General features: G+C 29.2%; 2 protein-coding genes across 2 annotated transcripts; one reads left to right on the plus strand and one right to left on the minus strand.

The window, feature by feature from the left end:
• Positions 1 to 1395: 1395 nt before the first annotated feature.
• On the plus strand, positions 1396 to 1896 carry GO595_010531 (Myb-like DNA-binding domain containing protein; the record flags this gene model as incomplete). Its single annotated transcript, XM_067913220.1, has 1 exon — positions 1396 to 1896. One exon carries the CDS (start codon positions 1396 to 1398, stop codon positions 1894 to 1896), a length of 501 nt encoding a protein of 166 aa, XP_067769269.1.
• Positions 1897 to 10321: 8425 nt separating this feature from the next.
• GO595_010532 (uncharacterized protein) lies at positions 10322 to 13216 on the minus strand (the record flags this gene model as incomplete). Its single annotated transcript, XM_067913221.1, has 1 exon — positions 10322 to 13216. One exon carries the CDS (start codon positions 13214 to 13216, stop codon positions 10322 to 10324), a length of 2895 nt encoding a protein of 964 aa, XP_067769270.1.
• Positions 13217 to 17991: the final 4775 nt, after the last annotated feature.

Consider the following 17991-nt stretch of genomic DNA (forward strand, 5'->3'; position numbering starts at 1 on the left):
CATCATTAATAAATGAACATCTTTCATAAAGCGATGGTTCAATTGTTTGATTAAAATCAAAATTTGTTTGTGATGATATTTCTTGAAGTTTTTGTACTTCATCATTTCGAATAATTTTTAATGTTTCACTTGGATTATTTCCTTCTTTAATATATTTCTTATGTAATTTCCAATTATTCATTGAAAGTTCTCTATAATTACTAGAGAAAAAATCATTCGGATGATAAACAACGAAGATAGTCTGATTATCAGTATCATATTGCGCAAAATATTTTGATATAATATTTTTTGGGATATTCCATTCAATTAATTTGTTTTCAATCATTTTGTTTTCAAGCATTTGATAAATGAAATAATATGATTCTTGTGATTTTATTTGAAGAATATATTTAAGAAATGTTTCAATGATTCCATATTCAGTTGAAATTATTTCTTCTTCTTGATTTGAAATGTTTTTTAAATATTTAATACATATTTCACATTCATTCCTTCGTGAATAAAATGAATAATAAAGCATTTGAATTAGAATAATATTAAATGTTTCAGGGAAATCTTTATCAAATAATTTCATTGTTTGTTCAACTGATTCTTCAAAATTAACATTATTTAAATTAAATATAATATTTTGAAGTGTAATAAGGAATTCCAAGTTACTGGATATTTTGATATCTAAGTTTTTTCTATTCTTTTGATTGTTTATGAAATCATAGAAATGAGAATCGCTAAACATGTAAAAAGACTATGAATTATCACATCACATGTCAAAACAGTACCAAACAAAAAGATCTTAATTACAATATTACAAAAAGTCTTGAAGATGCATTAAAACAAAAACCAAAAATCTCTTTTCAATTTTTTTGTTTAGATAGACAACATATTGAAATCTTTTATAATTTATCAATAATTAAAATATTTTTATAAGAGGCTTGTGATGTATTTAAAATCCATATACACGCACCATTAATTAATTCTTCATGAAATTGAAATTTTTTGATTAACTCCTGTTTATTTATTTGTCGTCAAATTTTTGAATGTTTTACCCACCTTAAATGAATTTTGATGGTAAAATTAATAACAGCAATATTTTCATTCGAAAATAAGAACAAAAGATATAAACTTAAATATAAAAAGGAAAATTGTAATGATTTATATTTTATTTTTTAATAATAATAAGCTTTAAATTCAAATGAGATATTCGTATTTTTAATGAAAATAGCAAAAGCGTTTATTTGAATTTACAACTACAATAACACACACAATTCCCAACTTGGATATTTGATTATGATTACAAACACAAACAGCTTTCCGGATGGATTATGCATAAAAAAACCAAACAGACATAAGAAAATAAGAAAATTTTTTACGCCTGAAGAAGATGCTTTATTGACTAGAATTATGTTTGAACAACCTTTTGTTACATGGCTTGCAGTGGCCTTACAAATACCTGGCAGGACTGCAAGGCAATGCAGAGATAGATGGACAAATTACCTTTCACCACAGAATAAAAATGCACCATGGACTGTCGAAGAAGATAACTTATTAGCTCAAAAGTACCTTGAATTAGGTTCACAATGGACAATAATTGCTAAGTATTTCGATGGGAGGAGTGAGAACAATGTAAAGAACCGTTGGTACACACATATTAAACATAAGCTTGAAAATCAAAGCAAAAAAATAGAAAATCTCCCGCCAGAGATAACACCTAGAATTGAAGTCGCCACTAGGAAAATACCATCGTTATCCGCCAAGCCACGATTTGTTTTTCCACCTATTTCCACACTTGATAGCTCAATTCCAGATTTCACACAAATGAATGTTATACAAAGGACGACCTCAAATAAAAGATATCGCTCAGCTTCAGCTGAGCCTTATATCTCGTTTTCAAACTTTGATTGATGGGTGCAACGCTTCAGAACTTTTTATGAAGAATAAACTATTCAAATTTCTCAACTGTTTTATTTCTTCAAAAAGTTGTCGTTGTTTCAGGTTATCTTTTCAATTTTTTTTACAACACGTGTTGTAAATTCCTGTCAAATAATTTTTGTAATTGTGAGATATTTGAGCGTGCTTATTGATGATTTTTATAACACGACAGTTCGGACGTTCGGAAACTTTTCTTGTATAAACAAACCGCTGGTTTTTTCAGATATAACCGGCATGCGTAATTGAAAACCGTTCAAAGTCGAAGTATTCAAAAACACGCGAACAAACATCGTCAAAGTCCTCATTGCGACGGTTTCCAACGGTCATTTCTACGTAGATCTACGTTAGATGTTTATGAAAAGCTTAGAAATTTTGATTGTATTATTTCGATTTTTCAATGCTGTCATAAAAAATTGGAGCAACTTCGCTTATCATGATAAAAACTTTTTTTGTTATGTTGACACCAAATTGGTTAAGATCTGTAAAAAGCTCAGCTGAGTATCACTCGGCAACACCATAAAAAATTCATTTTCTTTGGATAATAAATTCAATTCTGTTAGAAATAATCGTTATTAAATGCAAATTAAAACAATTGATGACACAAGATCTTCATACTCTTTTGGACATTTTTAGATAATTTTATATATTCAAGTACACTTTATAATCAATTTTTAAAATTAAATCTTCCTTTGTTATATTTTCATTTTATTATTAATAACTTATTATTATTTATAATTATTTCGTTTTTTGTCATATAAAAAACATTTTATCTCATTAAATTTTTCTTTGAACAAAACATTCATTTAAATAGCAAACACAAAAAAATTTTGAATTTACATAATGTTTTTTATGCATACATTTCAAACTTTTTATGAAACGACAGGATTACTTGATATACGTAGTTCAAATGAATTTAATAATATTCGTGATGGAAATAATGACAAAGAAAAAATCAAATATGTTACAATTCAAAATGGTATTACAGAAATTCCAACAGCGGCATTCCGAGAATGTATTTCATTAATCAATATTTCTATTCCGAATTCAATTACAACAATTGGAAGTCAAGCATTTTATCAATGTATATCATTAATCAATATTACAATTCCTGATTTAGTTACATCAATTGAAGAAATGACATTTTCAGGATGTTCTAATTTGACAAATATTGTTATTGGAGAAAATGTTGAACAATTGGAAGTCAAGCATTTCAAGAATGTATTTCATTAATCAATATTACAATTCCTGATTCAGTTACATCAATTTCAACAAATGCATTTTCAGGATGTGTAAATCTTCAATTTATTAAAGTATTAGTCAATAACACGAAATATTCTAATTATGAAAATGACGGAGTTGTTTATGATAAAACATTACACAAATTATTTTATATCCAAATGGTAAAAAGACAATTTCAATACCGAATAGTATAACATCGATTAATAATGATGCATTTCAATCATATACATCATTAATTAATGTTACAATACCAAGTTCAGTTCAAATTATTGGTTCAAGTGCATTTTATAGATGTTCTAATTTAAAGATAGTTCATATTGAAGAAGGTATTAAAATTATTGGTGTATCATCATTTGAATCATGTTATTCATTAGAATATATTGAAATACCTGATTCAGTTACAACAATTGAAAATAATGCATTTTATCAATGTTCTTATTTAAATACAGTTTTCATGGGTAAAAATGTCACAAATATTGGTCATGATGCATTTTGTGATTGTATTAATTCTCAATGCATTTATTGTTATGGAGGAACACTTCATGAGATTGATGAAAATGCATTTACTAATATTAATACCACATATGTAATGACATCACCATATTTTAATAGTGAAAGAAACTCAATATTTGATGAATTAAATATTTTGAAAGGAACAACGATTGATGAATGCAATCCATGGCCAACGCACACATTTTCATCATCAAATACATTTACAAACACATTGAAGAAATCTAATACATATTCCAATTCAAACACATACTTAAAATCAAACACATTTATTAGTGACTTAAATATTTCCAACACATTTTCGTTGATATCAACATTATCATTTACACAAACAATTTCAATTTTTATTTCTTCATTTTCAAATTCATTTTTGATATCATTTACTAACGAAAATAGCGTTTATATTCCAACATTAATAATATATTATGATTATACAATTGTTTTTATCTCAGCTTTTATACGAATTTCTTTACGATTTTACATCAAACAGAAACAAATCCACCTAAAGACAATACAATTATTATCACAGCTATTTGCGTTGCAATTGTAGCAGTTATCATTATAATTTTGATTATTTTTTTGTTAGTAAGAATTAAAAACAAAAAGCGTCTTGATGGATCAGAATCAACTAAAAGTTTGGAATGGATTTGATAACAAAGATACGTTTGTTGCAGTAATGAATTTGTCTAATATTGAGGAAGATCCGTTTGCACCTGATTTTAAGGAAGATTCCAAACCATCCCCGTGAAAAATACGTTATTTACGATAGAATACGATAGACATTTTATGACAAAAATGATCGTTCGAAAAAAATTCAAAGGTCTGTTTTTGAGCTGTTGTAAAATTATGTATTCTATATAACCGTTTACATTAATTTTACAACCATGTAAAATTATCAAAAAGTTAAATAAGGAACTTAATTTGGGGTGCCTCCGAAATTTCTATTTTGAAAAGTTAAAATGATTTAACGTTTTTTGCATTTCCTACTAAAATTCCATTAGAAAAGTGAACCTTTATTGGATAATTAGAGTTTAATATTATCTATTTCTTCTAAAATTTACCAAGGCATTGAAATCAGATTTTTATAGATAAATTTACCAAATGATAAGATCAATGAAATTTTATGGGTAAATTAGCGATTTGAAAAATTATTATTTTTTTTCTAATCTCATTAACAATTGAATAATGTAAAAATATTAATAAAAAGAATAAGTTATATAAATATAACCTTTATCCATAGTATTCAGTATATAATAGAAGTATGGAATATGTATTTCTAGTATGATTTATTTATTTACTTTATTATATAACTCAACAGAAATAGGAAGGGCGTAACGAAAGCCTAAACGGCGCCAATATTTCGGCCAAACTTGCCATGAGGTTATTATCGTACATAGACCAAAAATCTGAAAAGAACTCAGTAATAATGCCCTCGACCGATGAATCCACTTCTAAAGCGTCAGAGAGTGCGGCGAAAGCATCAATTATATATTGAGGCACGTAATCAAATAATATTGTACCAGTAATAATTGATCTTAAACCTTTTGCACCTGCAACTCTTTCAGCCGAAGATTCCTTATTATGTAATTTATTAATAAATATTTCACAATAACTTGGTAATTTTTCAGTAATTAACAAGGAATTTCTTACAATAAATATCATTAATTGAGAAGCAGAATCTTGTAAATCGGGATGTGGATCTAACAAAGAAGGAATGATAAAATTTTGTATTAAATCTTCTAAAGTTTCATCATTAATGTAAAAGAACATCGATGAGAGGAAAGATTCAATTAATAACAGTTGTAAAGCTTGCGCTTGCCACTGGTGACCGTTTAGTGACAACTTTTTGATAATTTTATTTATTACAACTTGGACGTTTTCGATGGTGACTGGAAACTCACATATTGACCCAATCCAATTAGAGGACATCACATTAACTAGTGCAGTTCGGGCAAGCTTTTCTTCGTTTTCATCTTTGTTTACAAAATAGTCAATATATTCAGGTAAATGTTTTAATACATATTTACCTGAAGCTAATGCAGAAATTGACTGTGAACTAAGGACTCCATTTAGCCAACGTATGGCAAATAACAAAGTTGAATTTGAAATGAATTTGTTCAGGATTCTTTTTGATTCTGGATTATTTCCTCTCAAATCCACATCAAAACTCAATCCTAAAAGCGAAGATAATGCACGTACAGAACATTCTCTAATTGTTTCCAGTTCCAAGTTATCTTTTGAGAATAATGTCTTAAAAGTAATTTCCTCGATTTCTGGTATTAAATAAGGCATATCATAAGACACGTCCAATATTATGTCGTCTATTAATGAAATAATTTTTGCAGCTTTCATACTATCATCATTTGGTATACAATTTAACAAATGATCGAACAACCAAAATACTCTTCTTGAATCGAAATCCCCATAACCAGTATAAAACGCCAGGTACCAAATTGAGTGGAATTCGCTATCTATAGTTTTCAACAGATTTGTCACAAATGGCAAAATTATCAACGAAACTTTTTTTACGTCTTTGTACATTCTGCTTTTTAATGAGTGTATACATCCAGAGAATATTTCTGCTGATATCACTTGTATAGGCAATGTTACTGAAGGGTTTTCTATTAACTTTGTGATAATTTTTATTAAAATTTTAATGAAATGTACACCAAAAAATCGGCAAAGTGTTGACCAAAACAAAATCCGATTTTTTGAGAATGTTTCTTCTTTATGTATTTGTGAGTTTATTAATCCGTTTATGAAAATATTTAACGTTGTATCAGTTTCATCTAATTTCTCGAATAATATTTGATGAATTTTAACTCTTTCTTCGAAGTTATCTGGGAAATATATCGATATAATATCTTTGTTAAGGAAATCTTCTTTTGTTAAGAAGTGCGCTTGTTTATTTGCTTGTTTGATGAATGCTCTATCCAAGAATTCGACGTTATCATAATTTTCGGGTACAACTTTCTTAACATTAACACCTTTAAAACGTGCAACTCTTGGAATTAAGTTCTCGAGCATCGATGGTATTAATTGTACCAAACATTCTCTAACTATCATATCATCTGTTTCTAAGATTGATAAAATGAATGAATAAATTACTGAGTTAATTAATGGCGGATTAATATTAATAACTGAACATACTATAGCAGCAGCATAATTTTGTACTTCTCGACTCGCGGGATATTGCGCATGTCTTTCGATAGCTGAAAAAACCATTTTCATTCGAATCGGTAATAATTCATCTGGTGGAAGAAATGGTTTAATTGCATCTATTTGATCTAATAATATAATAATAACTTGTCGTAATGTACGTGGTGAATCATCTGGTAAATCTTGTGGTAAAGGATAACAGATAGCTAATGATATATCTGCAATTAAATTCATCACTTCAATGTTAATATTAAAATTAGTTAATGAACATGCAGCACTACATATCCCGGTTAAATGTTCTTTTGATATATTTTCATCATGTAATTCTTTCGTTGAATCGATAAGTAAATATAAGAAAATGTTCTTAAATTGTGTTGTTATTGCTTGATAAATTAATGATGAAAATTCTCGAACTCTTACATCATAATGAATGATAAATTTATATACAGATTCAACTATATATTTCGTTGTTTCAGTACAAAAAACTTGTGCTACTGAATGTCGTAACCCATATAAATAAAGTGCTTTATAATATGTAATAAAATAAGTCTTGTTTTGTAACGATGGTAATAATATATTTAATTTAGTTGATTCAGAATACATTCGATATGTAGAAATGATGATTTCTATTCGTTGACATAATGGATCTTTTGGTATTATAATACATGCAATGTTTTCTAATACCCATTTAATTAATCGTGGATGTGCATTCGGTTTAAATGATGCTTCAAATAATATATTTATTATGTTCTTATAATGTCGAGCAAATATTGGACTTGTGATCTTTTTATATTTAGGACGAATTAAATTCTTTTCTATTTGTGGATTTAAATCATGTTCATTTACACATGAAATAATACCTTTTAATAATGATCGATATAAATATGAAGCAAGTTTTTGATCTTCTCTTTTCTCTGAAAAGATTTTTTCTTTCGCTAATTCATTAAAATATGTAACAAGCATATCAGCAACTTCGAAATCTTTATCATTTGGAACATGCCAATGAAATTTCATTTTTGTTAATGATTCATATCCTTGAAATGGAGGTAATTTAGGATATACTGTTAATGTATTCTTTAATATCCATTTTAATATTAATGCACTTCTTCGTGAAATTTCTTTTTTCTCATTTATTAAACCGGAATATATTATTTCTTTAATCTTTTCAATGTTATCTATAGTAAATGTTTGATTTTGTCGAATTAATGATTCTAATATCATATAATCTTTAAGTTCTTTAGCATTTAATGCAATTTCTCCAAATGTTGAAATAGCATTATTTTCGAGGGATTCAATTATAATTCTTAATCCGAAATCTGGTATATTTTTATAAGATTTTTTCACAATTTGTATAATTTTTGGTATAAATTTCGATGGCGAAGCTCTAATTAAGTTCGAAAGCATTGTTTGTATTTGTTTTAATGTTTCTTTATATTCAATACCTATAGCATGTTCAGTAAATAATATACATTTCTCAGTTATATTTAATATAAATTCTTCATGTTCATCATTAAATTGCATAAGTGTCGATATTATTAACATTAATGATAACGCTGAACCTGTTTTAGAGATATCCATGAAGTTAATATCATCAGGTAAATAATGTTGTACTAATGATATCATTTCAAATAATCCTTCGCCTGTATATATTATTATTGGCGCAATTGATATTAACGTTTGATATGCACCTTGTTTTAAATGTACATATTCAAATGAATGTCGAATTGCTTCTAATAATGGATTTATAATCGATGGCGATAATTGCGTTATATCTTTTAAATAACCAAATTGTGGATCTTCTTGATAAGTTTCCATTAATACTAATGGAAACACGACAGATACCATCCATTCATTATCTTCTTGTGTTAATGGCTCAAGATAAGTTTTATGTTTCTTTTCTTTCTCTAATCGTTCGATGTATGAATTCACAAATATGTTTAACATGTTAATCGGCATTTCACATTGTTCTTCATCTTCATTATGTAATGTTGGCGTAGAAAAAGGTGTAATCAAATGAAATAATTTCTCTACATGATTCCGTGCAATAGATTTGGTTGGCCCTGTTAATAAGTTAACTATAATAATCGAAAAAAGTTTAAGATTAGATAATGGTGATATACAATCAGTAAAAAAAACAGGATAAAGTTCAGGATGATAACTCGAAATTGTTGGAGTTTGGACACTAAGTAATGATGATGGAATCCCAATGTAAACAATGATAATGTTAAATAGAAATGGTATGATTTGATCCCACTCAATACCATCAAAACCATAGCGGGATAACATTGCAAATAGTGAAAAAAATTGAAAGTCATATTGTTCCGATCGAAATAAGGTCCATATATTAAAAAATTTGCTGACCCATTTTCCATGTTGTCCTTGATGAACAGGAAGAAATAAAGAAAGTAAACATTGGGCAAGTACAAATGAGGGCTTGTTAATGTTAAGCATTGGAAGCCATTCATTTAACATTTCATCTGTGGCATTTTCATCAAAGTAATTCCGACATACTCGTATCAAAGAAATCATAATATTGGACATTTTCCCAGGATATTTCTTTGTGCGTGTCTTCGAATGTGATAAGTTGGAGTCATAAAATAATTTGTAAAGAGGCTTCCAATCAATTTTTAATTTGATTTGGATTTTTTCGGGTTCCGCCATTGAAAGAAAAAGAGAAGATGCTGAAATAACTAGATTCATATTGTCGGATGTGATAATAAAATCATAAAGTAACTGACATAAATCTTGAATTTCTATTAATTCAAAACAAAATGTTTCACATGTATTAAATGCATCTAAGGCAGTAAACCAAAAATCAATTTCATTAGGATCCCCACTTTTGACGGCTTTTGGTAAATTTTCAAATATTGCTGATTTCCATTCTTTTTCTTCATTTTTGATGGAATCGCTAACAAACTGAGGAAGTAACCCACAATGAGCATCTGAACGAGCTCTATTGCATAAGGTCATGTCTTAAAAAAATTTAATTGATTGCCTCTTAATTCTGGGGATTTTGATCGCCTGACCTCTACCAATGTAATGAACAGGAGCGCCTTATCGGTGTCACTTTTTGATACATCTCATATAATTTTTTCTTTATAATTCAATTATCAACAACAAATTTTATTTCCTGCAAAAAGATATTACACTCATTGATTATGCAGTATTTTTTTTTTCAGCAATTAAATGCGAAAGATATTAATTTCTGAACAGTGCAAAAGTTAACTCATTACAGATAAATATGCAATTGCAGGTGAAAATCATACAAAATTTATAAACAAACATCAAATAAATTACATCGAAATAATTTCTTTTATGGTCAAATTTCTTTTACTTAATAAATTCACAATTCAGTAAAACCTTTCACATGATTTCTGAACCAAGTTTTCCTTCTCAAGAGAACGTACCACAAAGTGCCACATCGAGAACGTTAACTCACGTAAAATCACTTTCAGCATAAACAAAAGAACAACAAATGTTAAATGGATGTTTAGATGGCATTGTAGTTATCCAATCCTTTTCCACATGTTACAACGAACTTAATAGTTGCAGCAACACATTCGCAGACTTCAGACCAGAAGCTTTGGAATGGTACTTCAACCACACCTTTAACGAAGAACATTATCATTGTACCAATGCCGAAGTACAATACGACCAACAAAATCACAATCAACAAGAAGACAGCTCCTCCTGTTACTCCTAAGCTGTTGACTGGGCATACGTCAGGTGTGTGAGCGTACAATACGATAGCGTTCTGACGTGTTTGTACGCCAACCTCATCGAAGTGTATTGTGTGCTCAGGGACAGACTGGTTACACTGGAAGATTAAATGTGCTTCATATCGCGCGTAACCACCGTCATAGTTAATTGCGACACCTTCAAGTGGCTCTGACTCATTCACTAATGACATATGAAGACCATATCTTGCGTCACCGATTGGCCAGCAATAGTTTTGGTTAATGCACTTCCAAATGTTACCTTGTTTGACATCGGATGGGCATGTGTATCCTTGTGGACATGACGTAAGTTGACTTGGTGTATAATCGATTTCAGCTCTATGATGGTTCTTACCAAAGCCTAAGACAACTGGCTCTAAGTCACTTTGTAACTTAGACAAATCTAATTTGATATGTTGCCCTTGTGCATATGATTCGAAGACATAGTTAATTGTATGTGGCTCTGGTTCTGGTGTTGGTGTAACACCGGATGGTGCAACTGGCGTTTCGAATTTAGATGGACAGACATAACGTGATGTAGTTTCGAATGCATATTCATCGCCATCAGTTGTATGTGAATAGACAACAATTAAGTTATCGATTGGTAATGTATCAACGTTCTTTGATGCTGGATCACATTCAGCTCGAATTTCCATCTTGACGCCATAATGTCCTTCATAATGAATGATTAATCCAGAATCTAAATCGCCATAATCCTTTAACATTGATGTTAAACCTGGTAAGCGCTTATCTGCAACGGGATGGCAATATGGTAAGTAGTCATCATCATACCAACATTCCCATAAGTTAGCTTCGGTGAATTCGCCACATTCATAACCGGCTGGACATGGAATTAATGACCATGATGAAAACTCAGTATAAATTGAGCTTCGTTTACCTTGTGTGAATAAGACCATATCTTCTTTAAGCGTGGCTTCTTCAATTTCTTCTAAGTCGACAAAGACATAATGTGTATCATTATGGAAGATGTGGAATGGATTTGGTGAGATAACTGGGGTTGGGGTTGGTGTGGGGCCTTTGACTGGTTTACGTGGATATATACGTGGTGGTGGTGTTGGTGTAGGACCTGTACCAACTGCACATGCACTTTTAGTTTGAACTGTGAATCGAAGTGTACGATCTCTAACAACCATTGTGTCGGGTAATAAAATTTCACTATCACCAAGGTTTTCATTACAAACATATTCAACTTGTGCTCTACGCTTGATGTCTCCAACATAGGTGACCGTTATGCCATTCATGACATAACCGCCGTTAACGGTTGCTGTCAAATTGTTCTTCATCAAACCATATGCATGACATTCTGCAGGAAGTCCAGATGCTGTATCAGGTTTGGTGCATGCGTAAACAGTTGCATCTTCATCATCACAATCTGAGTTTGGTGGACATATCATAGCACCACATGGTTGATAATAGAGATCATATGTAGTTTGTGGTAAAACGCCAGTAAGTTTAACTTCTTTCTTAATGCCTCCTTGAGCATTATATTTCTCAAGGTCCATGTTAATGCCATAATTAGAACCTGTTTGAACATATTCAAATTGACATAATCCTTCATGTGGAACTGGAACTGGATTTGGTGTTGGACAAGCGTAAATAGATTCACCTGCAACTTGTAATACATGGCCGTCATTTGATGTATGGTCAATTCCTAAGAATACAATATGACCAGCTGGAAGATTTCGATTACATGTTAAGTTAAGTTGTGTATAGCGATCATGAGTTGTTGGATGATGATAACGAACATAAAATCCTTGGAAGATATCTGAGTCATCGATAAGATCATCATCAAGTTCAGTAGTTGCACTATTATCAAGAAGACCATATGACTCACATGTGGTAATAGGTTCGTTACAGAGCCATGCAGAAGATTTAGTTTCACGTCCGCATGTTGCACCATATGGGCATTGAAGGATTTGGTCAGCTGGTGCAAGGAAAAGATATCCTGCATCACCATTAGGGAACTTAGCAGGTGTCATTAAACCAAGTGGGCCTCCATTGACTTCCTTCATATCGAAAAGTATTGCTAAATGTGTATCATCTGGATGACGGAATGTAACATAAGTATCGGTCTCGAAAGTTGGTGTTGGTGATGGAGTGTTAATTGTGACAACCTTGGGGCAGCCTCTTTTGTCATCAAAACGGATATGAATTCTTTGGAATTGATCTGAGATTCTATCGACAATGTACACAGGCTCTGCTTCTTCAACAGATTGGTCGCAACGAAATTCAAAGTATGTTTCCCAGTCGTCATATGTTTCAGGATTAATTTGGAATGGTTCACCATCAGCAAAATTAACAACACCAGTGTCAAGGTTGTGCTCAAGGATTGGCTTCCAATCGAAGTCATAGAAGCTAGATAATGGGATACATTTACGAGTTGTGTCGTCACATTTGAAGCTATTAGAACCGCGTTTAACTCCAGTGCCATCGTAATAATTTGGAAGTTCGCCAGTTGGCACGGCTTCAGCGAAATGAATGTAGAAAGTTTCATTAGTAAGTTGATATGTGTATTTGTAAAGTTTTCCAGTAAATGAGCTTAAATCCCAACTTCTGTCTTTGATGGTAACCTTTGTAAGACCTCTGTCTATGGGAAGTGATGTCTTTAATTTGGCTGAGAGTGCAAGACCTAAAAACAAGCCAAACATTAAAAGATGAACTGTTTAAGTCAATTTTGAACGCAACTTGTTGAATGCATCGTTTTCGAAAAGTGACATACTCAATAGTCAGCCCTCAGCGTTCGCATCATTGCAGTGCATTATTTGATTGATGGATATATTTACATTTAATGCCACATGGACGTAAGTAAATAGATTTGGTTATTGTGTTAAGCGTTGTATAGTATAAGGAGATAATTGGGAATTTCGAGGTGGTTCCTTCGGCTCTCAAATTTCAATGAATTTTTTTAACCGCGTTACAATTTTGTAACAATAATCGCGGTTAAGGGAGGCTTCATATCACTTTTTCAGTTAATTTTGAATTCAAATTTTCAATCCATTTCACGGGGTTAAAACGTGCTGAAAAAGCAATCGTCGGACATCCCGAAAGGATCAAAAAATTATTCTTCTATTTGTAATGTGATTTGATAAAACAACTCCTCATATGGCTACGTGTGTGCCGTTATTTTTTCAAAGCACTTGATAATAAACTGAGATTAAACAAATATAATAGAAAACATGGTATATTACTACGTTTTTATGAAACTCCTCAATACATATTATTCAGAATTTTAGTTTTATTATTAGAGGAAGGAATTCAGTAATTGTGTTTGGCAAATTATGTTCCCACGATCATAATGTTTTTAACATGGTTATATTGGTGCTTGAAAATTAACCACCCACAGTTTAAAACATTGGTAAAGATCTCATTCAGTAATTATTTTTTAATGTGTACACATTAAATATGCGTAACGAGTACTTTGTTAAATGAGTTCGAACGCAACGAATGCCATATATATTAAAATATATATACAAAAGAATTGGAATGCTTATTTGGATGTGGTGTAGTAAACAAGTCGTTTAATCAACAGCAGGTTTTGTGTGGTATTTGATCGTTCCGATAGGAATCGAAAAGGTGGTTATAACCGTTTCAGTAGGTGGAGAAGAAATAGTCGATTGGAGGACACTAAAGGAAAATACACAATGCTCCGATGGGTATGGTGAGAACTCAATAAAAATTAAATGGTTTTGGGAAATTTTCGACGAAATGAATGATGAGCAAAAAAAAAAATGTTCTTTCGATTCTCGACCGGAAGTGATCGAATACTGTAACTGGTTTAAGTGCTTTCAAATTGGTCATCCAAAAGACAAATGCTTCAACAAAATTACCGATTTATGTGAAGCATGCTTTAATATATTCGCATTGCCTACGTATGAATCAAAGGAAATAATGAAGGAGAAAATAATGATATCAATACAAAATACTGAAGGTTTTGGATTGATTTGATTTCTTTTTATAAAAAATTTTATTCGATTTTACAAATTGTTCTTAATGAGTATTATGAAATTATGAGCATTTGTACCATCAATGTACTAATAATCAGCGTGAGTCTAAATGTACATTTTTCATATCCGGCGTAAGGAAATTGTTTACATTTCATTCTCTTATAATCATAAACTGATGTTCAAAAAATAGGACTACTTTTGATCGTTTTTAACAGAATGGTATACCATTCAAAAAGTTGGATTTGGTGGGCATTAGTATGTATTACATTCATTATATTTGAAAATTATTCAAAACCCAGAAACTTGACAAACTTTTTCAAATTGAACATGATGTGGCTATAGGTCAAAATATGCCGTTTTTGTTGTTGCAACGACCAAGGAATTCCTTAGAATAATGAGTGAATCAAAAATAAATTCCCTTTCAGATTTAATTACACTAACAGAAATAATTTATAACATAAATAAAGACAACATTGATGCATCTGTTTCATCATTATGCGAATTTTATGATAATTCACAAACGTATTCATTCAACTTGATCATTTGTCGTTTCATTTATGCTTTGTTTGTAGCAAGACTCAAAGATATAGATATAGTTATTGAGTTTTTGACTTTAATTGAGAAACGAGAGATCAATAACAATCAAGTGAAAATAATTGACATCTTTTCTCAATTCCTTTAGAAAAAAAAATCGCAAGAATCTAATTATCTTATTGGAAAATTGATAGAAAAAGGTTTAATTGACAAATCAATAACCAAGAATATGAAAAGTTTATTTTTTTCACATTTTAAGGCACATTTCGTTTTAGACAATGGTGATGAATTTTATGAATATTTTTCAAAAAGCATTGAAGAACTTTCAAGGAATGATTGGGAACTTCATAAGAAATATGTTAAAGAAGGACATAATCCAAATGAAATTGCAAAAATAATTCGAAATGATGAAATAGAAAAACTTCAAGAAATATCATCACAACCAAATTTTAATTTGAATCAAACCATTCAGCCGTCACTTTATGAAAGATGTTCATTTATCAATCAAAGGAATGTTAAATTAATTGATTATGCAGCATTTTTTTCTTCAGTTAAATGTTTTAAACATTTACTTATGAATGGAGCAAAATTAGATAACACAGGTAAATATGCTGTTGCAGGTGGGAATGAAGAAATCATTTATTTATGTGAACAAAATCATTCAACATTTGAAGGTGCATATAAAACAGCAATTAAATTTCATCAATATAAAATCTTTAAATATATTTATGAAAATGAGATTATTGGTATTGATAATTTAGAAGAATTAGGAACAAAATGTGTTTTACATGATAATTATGAACTTTTATCATTTTTACTTGAGGAAGGAATGGAAATAAATGAAAATATTTTCATTGCTTCGATCAAAACAGGTAATTTATATATTGTTAAAGATTTTCTTAAAAACAATTGTATTCGTATTGATTTTGTAGAAATTTCAGGTTTTTCTGGAAATGTAGAACTCTCTAACTATTTAATTAAAAATGGATATATTGATTTAAGCAAGATTGTTTGTTTATTTTATTGGATTTTTATATAAATATTTTAATGTTTTATTAAAATGTTTAAATTTTTATTTAAATTTTTTCAGCACTAACAAATGCTTCAAAAAATGGTTATACAGAAATAGTTGAATTACTTCTTAAACAAAAAGATATTATTGATGCTAAAAATATTAATTTGTTTTATATAAATTTTATTTTAATAATTTGATATTTCAAATTAAAATTTGAAAATTATTTGTATTATTTTGGACAACACTTATTGAAGCATCGAGAGGAGGTCATATAGAAATCGTTAAATTACTTCTTGAACAAAAAGGAATTGATATTAATGCTAAAGATATTTATTTGATTCATTTAATATTTATTTTAATAATTTTGGAATATTTTAAATTAATATTTGGAATTTATTTAAATCATTTAAAACAGCACTTATTTGGGCATCTGAAAAAGGTTATATAGAAATAGTAAAATTACTTCTTGAACAAAAAGGAATTGATATTAATGCTAAAGATATTTATTTGTTTTATTTAGAATTTATTTTTATAATTTTGGAATATTTTAAATTAATATTTGGAATTTATTTAAATCATTTAAAACAGCACTTATGTTAGCATCGAGAGGAGATCATACAGAAATCGTTAAATTAATTCTTGAAAAGAATGGAATTGATATTAATGCAAAAGATATTTATTTGATTCATTTAATATTTATTTTAATAATTTAGGATTTTAAAATAATACTTGGAAATTCTTTAAATTGTTTTATACAGCACTTATGTTAGCATCTAAAGAAGGTCATACAGAAATCGTTAAATTACTTCTTGAAAAAGAAAGAATTGATGTTAATGCTAAAGATTTATATATGATTTATTTAAAATTTATTTTAATAATTTGATATTTCAAAATATTACATGAAAATTATTTAAATTATTTAATACATCACTTATTTTGGCATCTGCAAAAGATCATGCAAAAATAGTTGAATTACTTCTTGAACAAGAAGGAATTGATATTAATGCTCAAAATATTTACTTGTTTTTATATAAAATTTATTGTAGTAATTTAATATTTCAAAATAATATTTGGAAATTATTTAAAGTATTTAAAACAGCACTTATGAATGCATCTTGGTTTGGTAATACAAAAGTAGTTAAATTACTTCTTGAGCAAAAAGGAATAGATGTTAATGCTAAAGATATATATTCATTTTATATAAAACTTATTTTAACAATTTGATATATCGAAATAATATTTGGAATTTCTTCAAATTATTTAATACAGCATTTTTTTATGCATCTGAAAATGGTCACACAGAAATAGTTAAATCACTTCTTGAGCAAAAAGGAATTGATGTTAATGCTAAAGATATTTATTTGTTTTATTTAGAATTTATTTTTATAATTTAGGATTTCAAAATAATATTTGGAAATTATTTAAATTATTTAGAACAGCACTTATCTTCGCATCTGCAGAAGGTCATACAGAAATAATTAAATTACTTCTTGAACAAAAAGGAATTGATGTTAATACCAAAGATATTTGTTTGTTTTATTTAATGTTTATTATAATAATTTATTATTTCAAAATAATATTTGGAAATTATTAAAATTATTTAGAGCAGCAATTATTTGGGCATGTATAAAAGGTCATAAAGAAATATTTCAATTACTTCTTGAACAAAAAGCGGAATTATCAATATCATTACCTGACCTGATCATGCTCCGTCTTCTCCATATTGTGTAGAGTATTAGAATCGTCACATATGGTTCAAAATCAATTTTGTAACAAGAAATTCATGGTGCGCCTAGTTAACTGGGTTAATAATTCATAAGAATAATTGATTCAAATTTTTAGTTAGTTAGCACTTTTAGTAAAGTATTGAAAAGTGGAATCTGACGATCATTTTCCATCAAATTTTCTACCTTCTTTAAATTGCATTTTT

Source organism: Histomonas meleagridis (genome assembly GCF_020186115.1).
Source record: "Histomonas meleagridis strain 2922-C6/04-10x chromosome Unknown scaffold_61, whole genome shotgun sequence".
Lineage (NCBI taxonomy): Eukaryota > Parabasalia > Tritrichomonadida > Dientamoebidae > Histomonas > Histomonas meleagridis.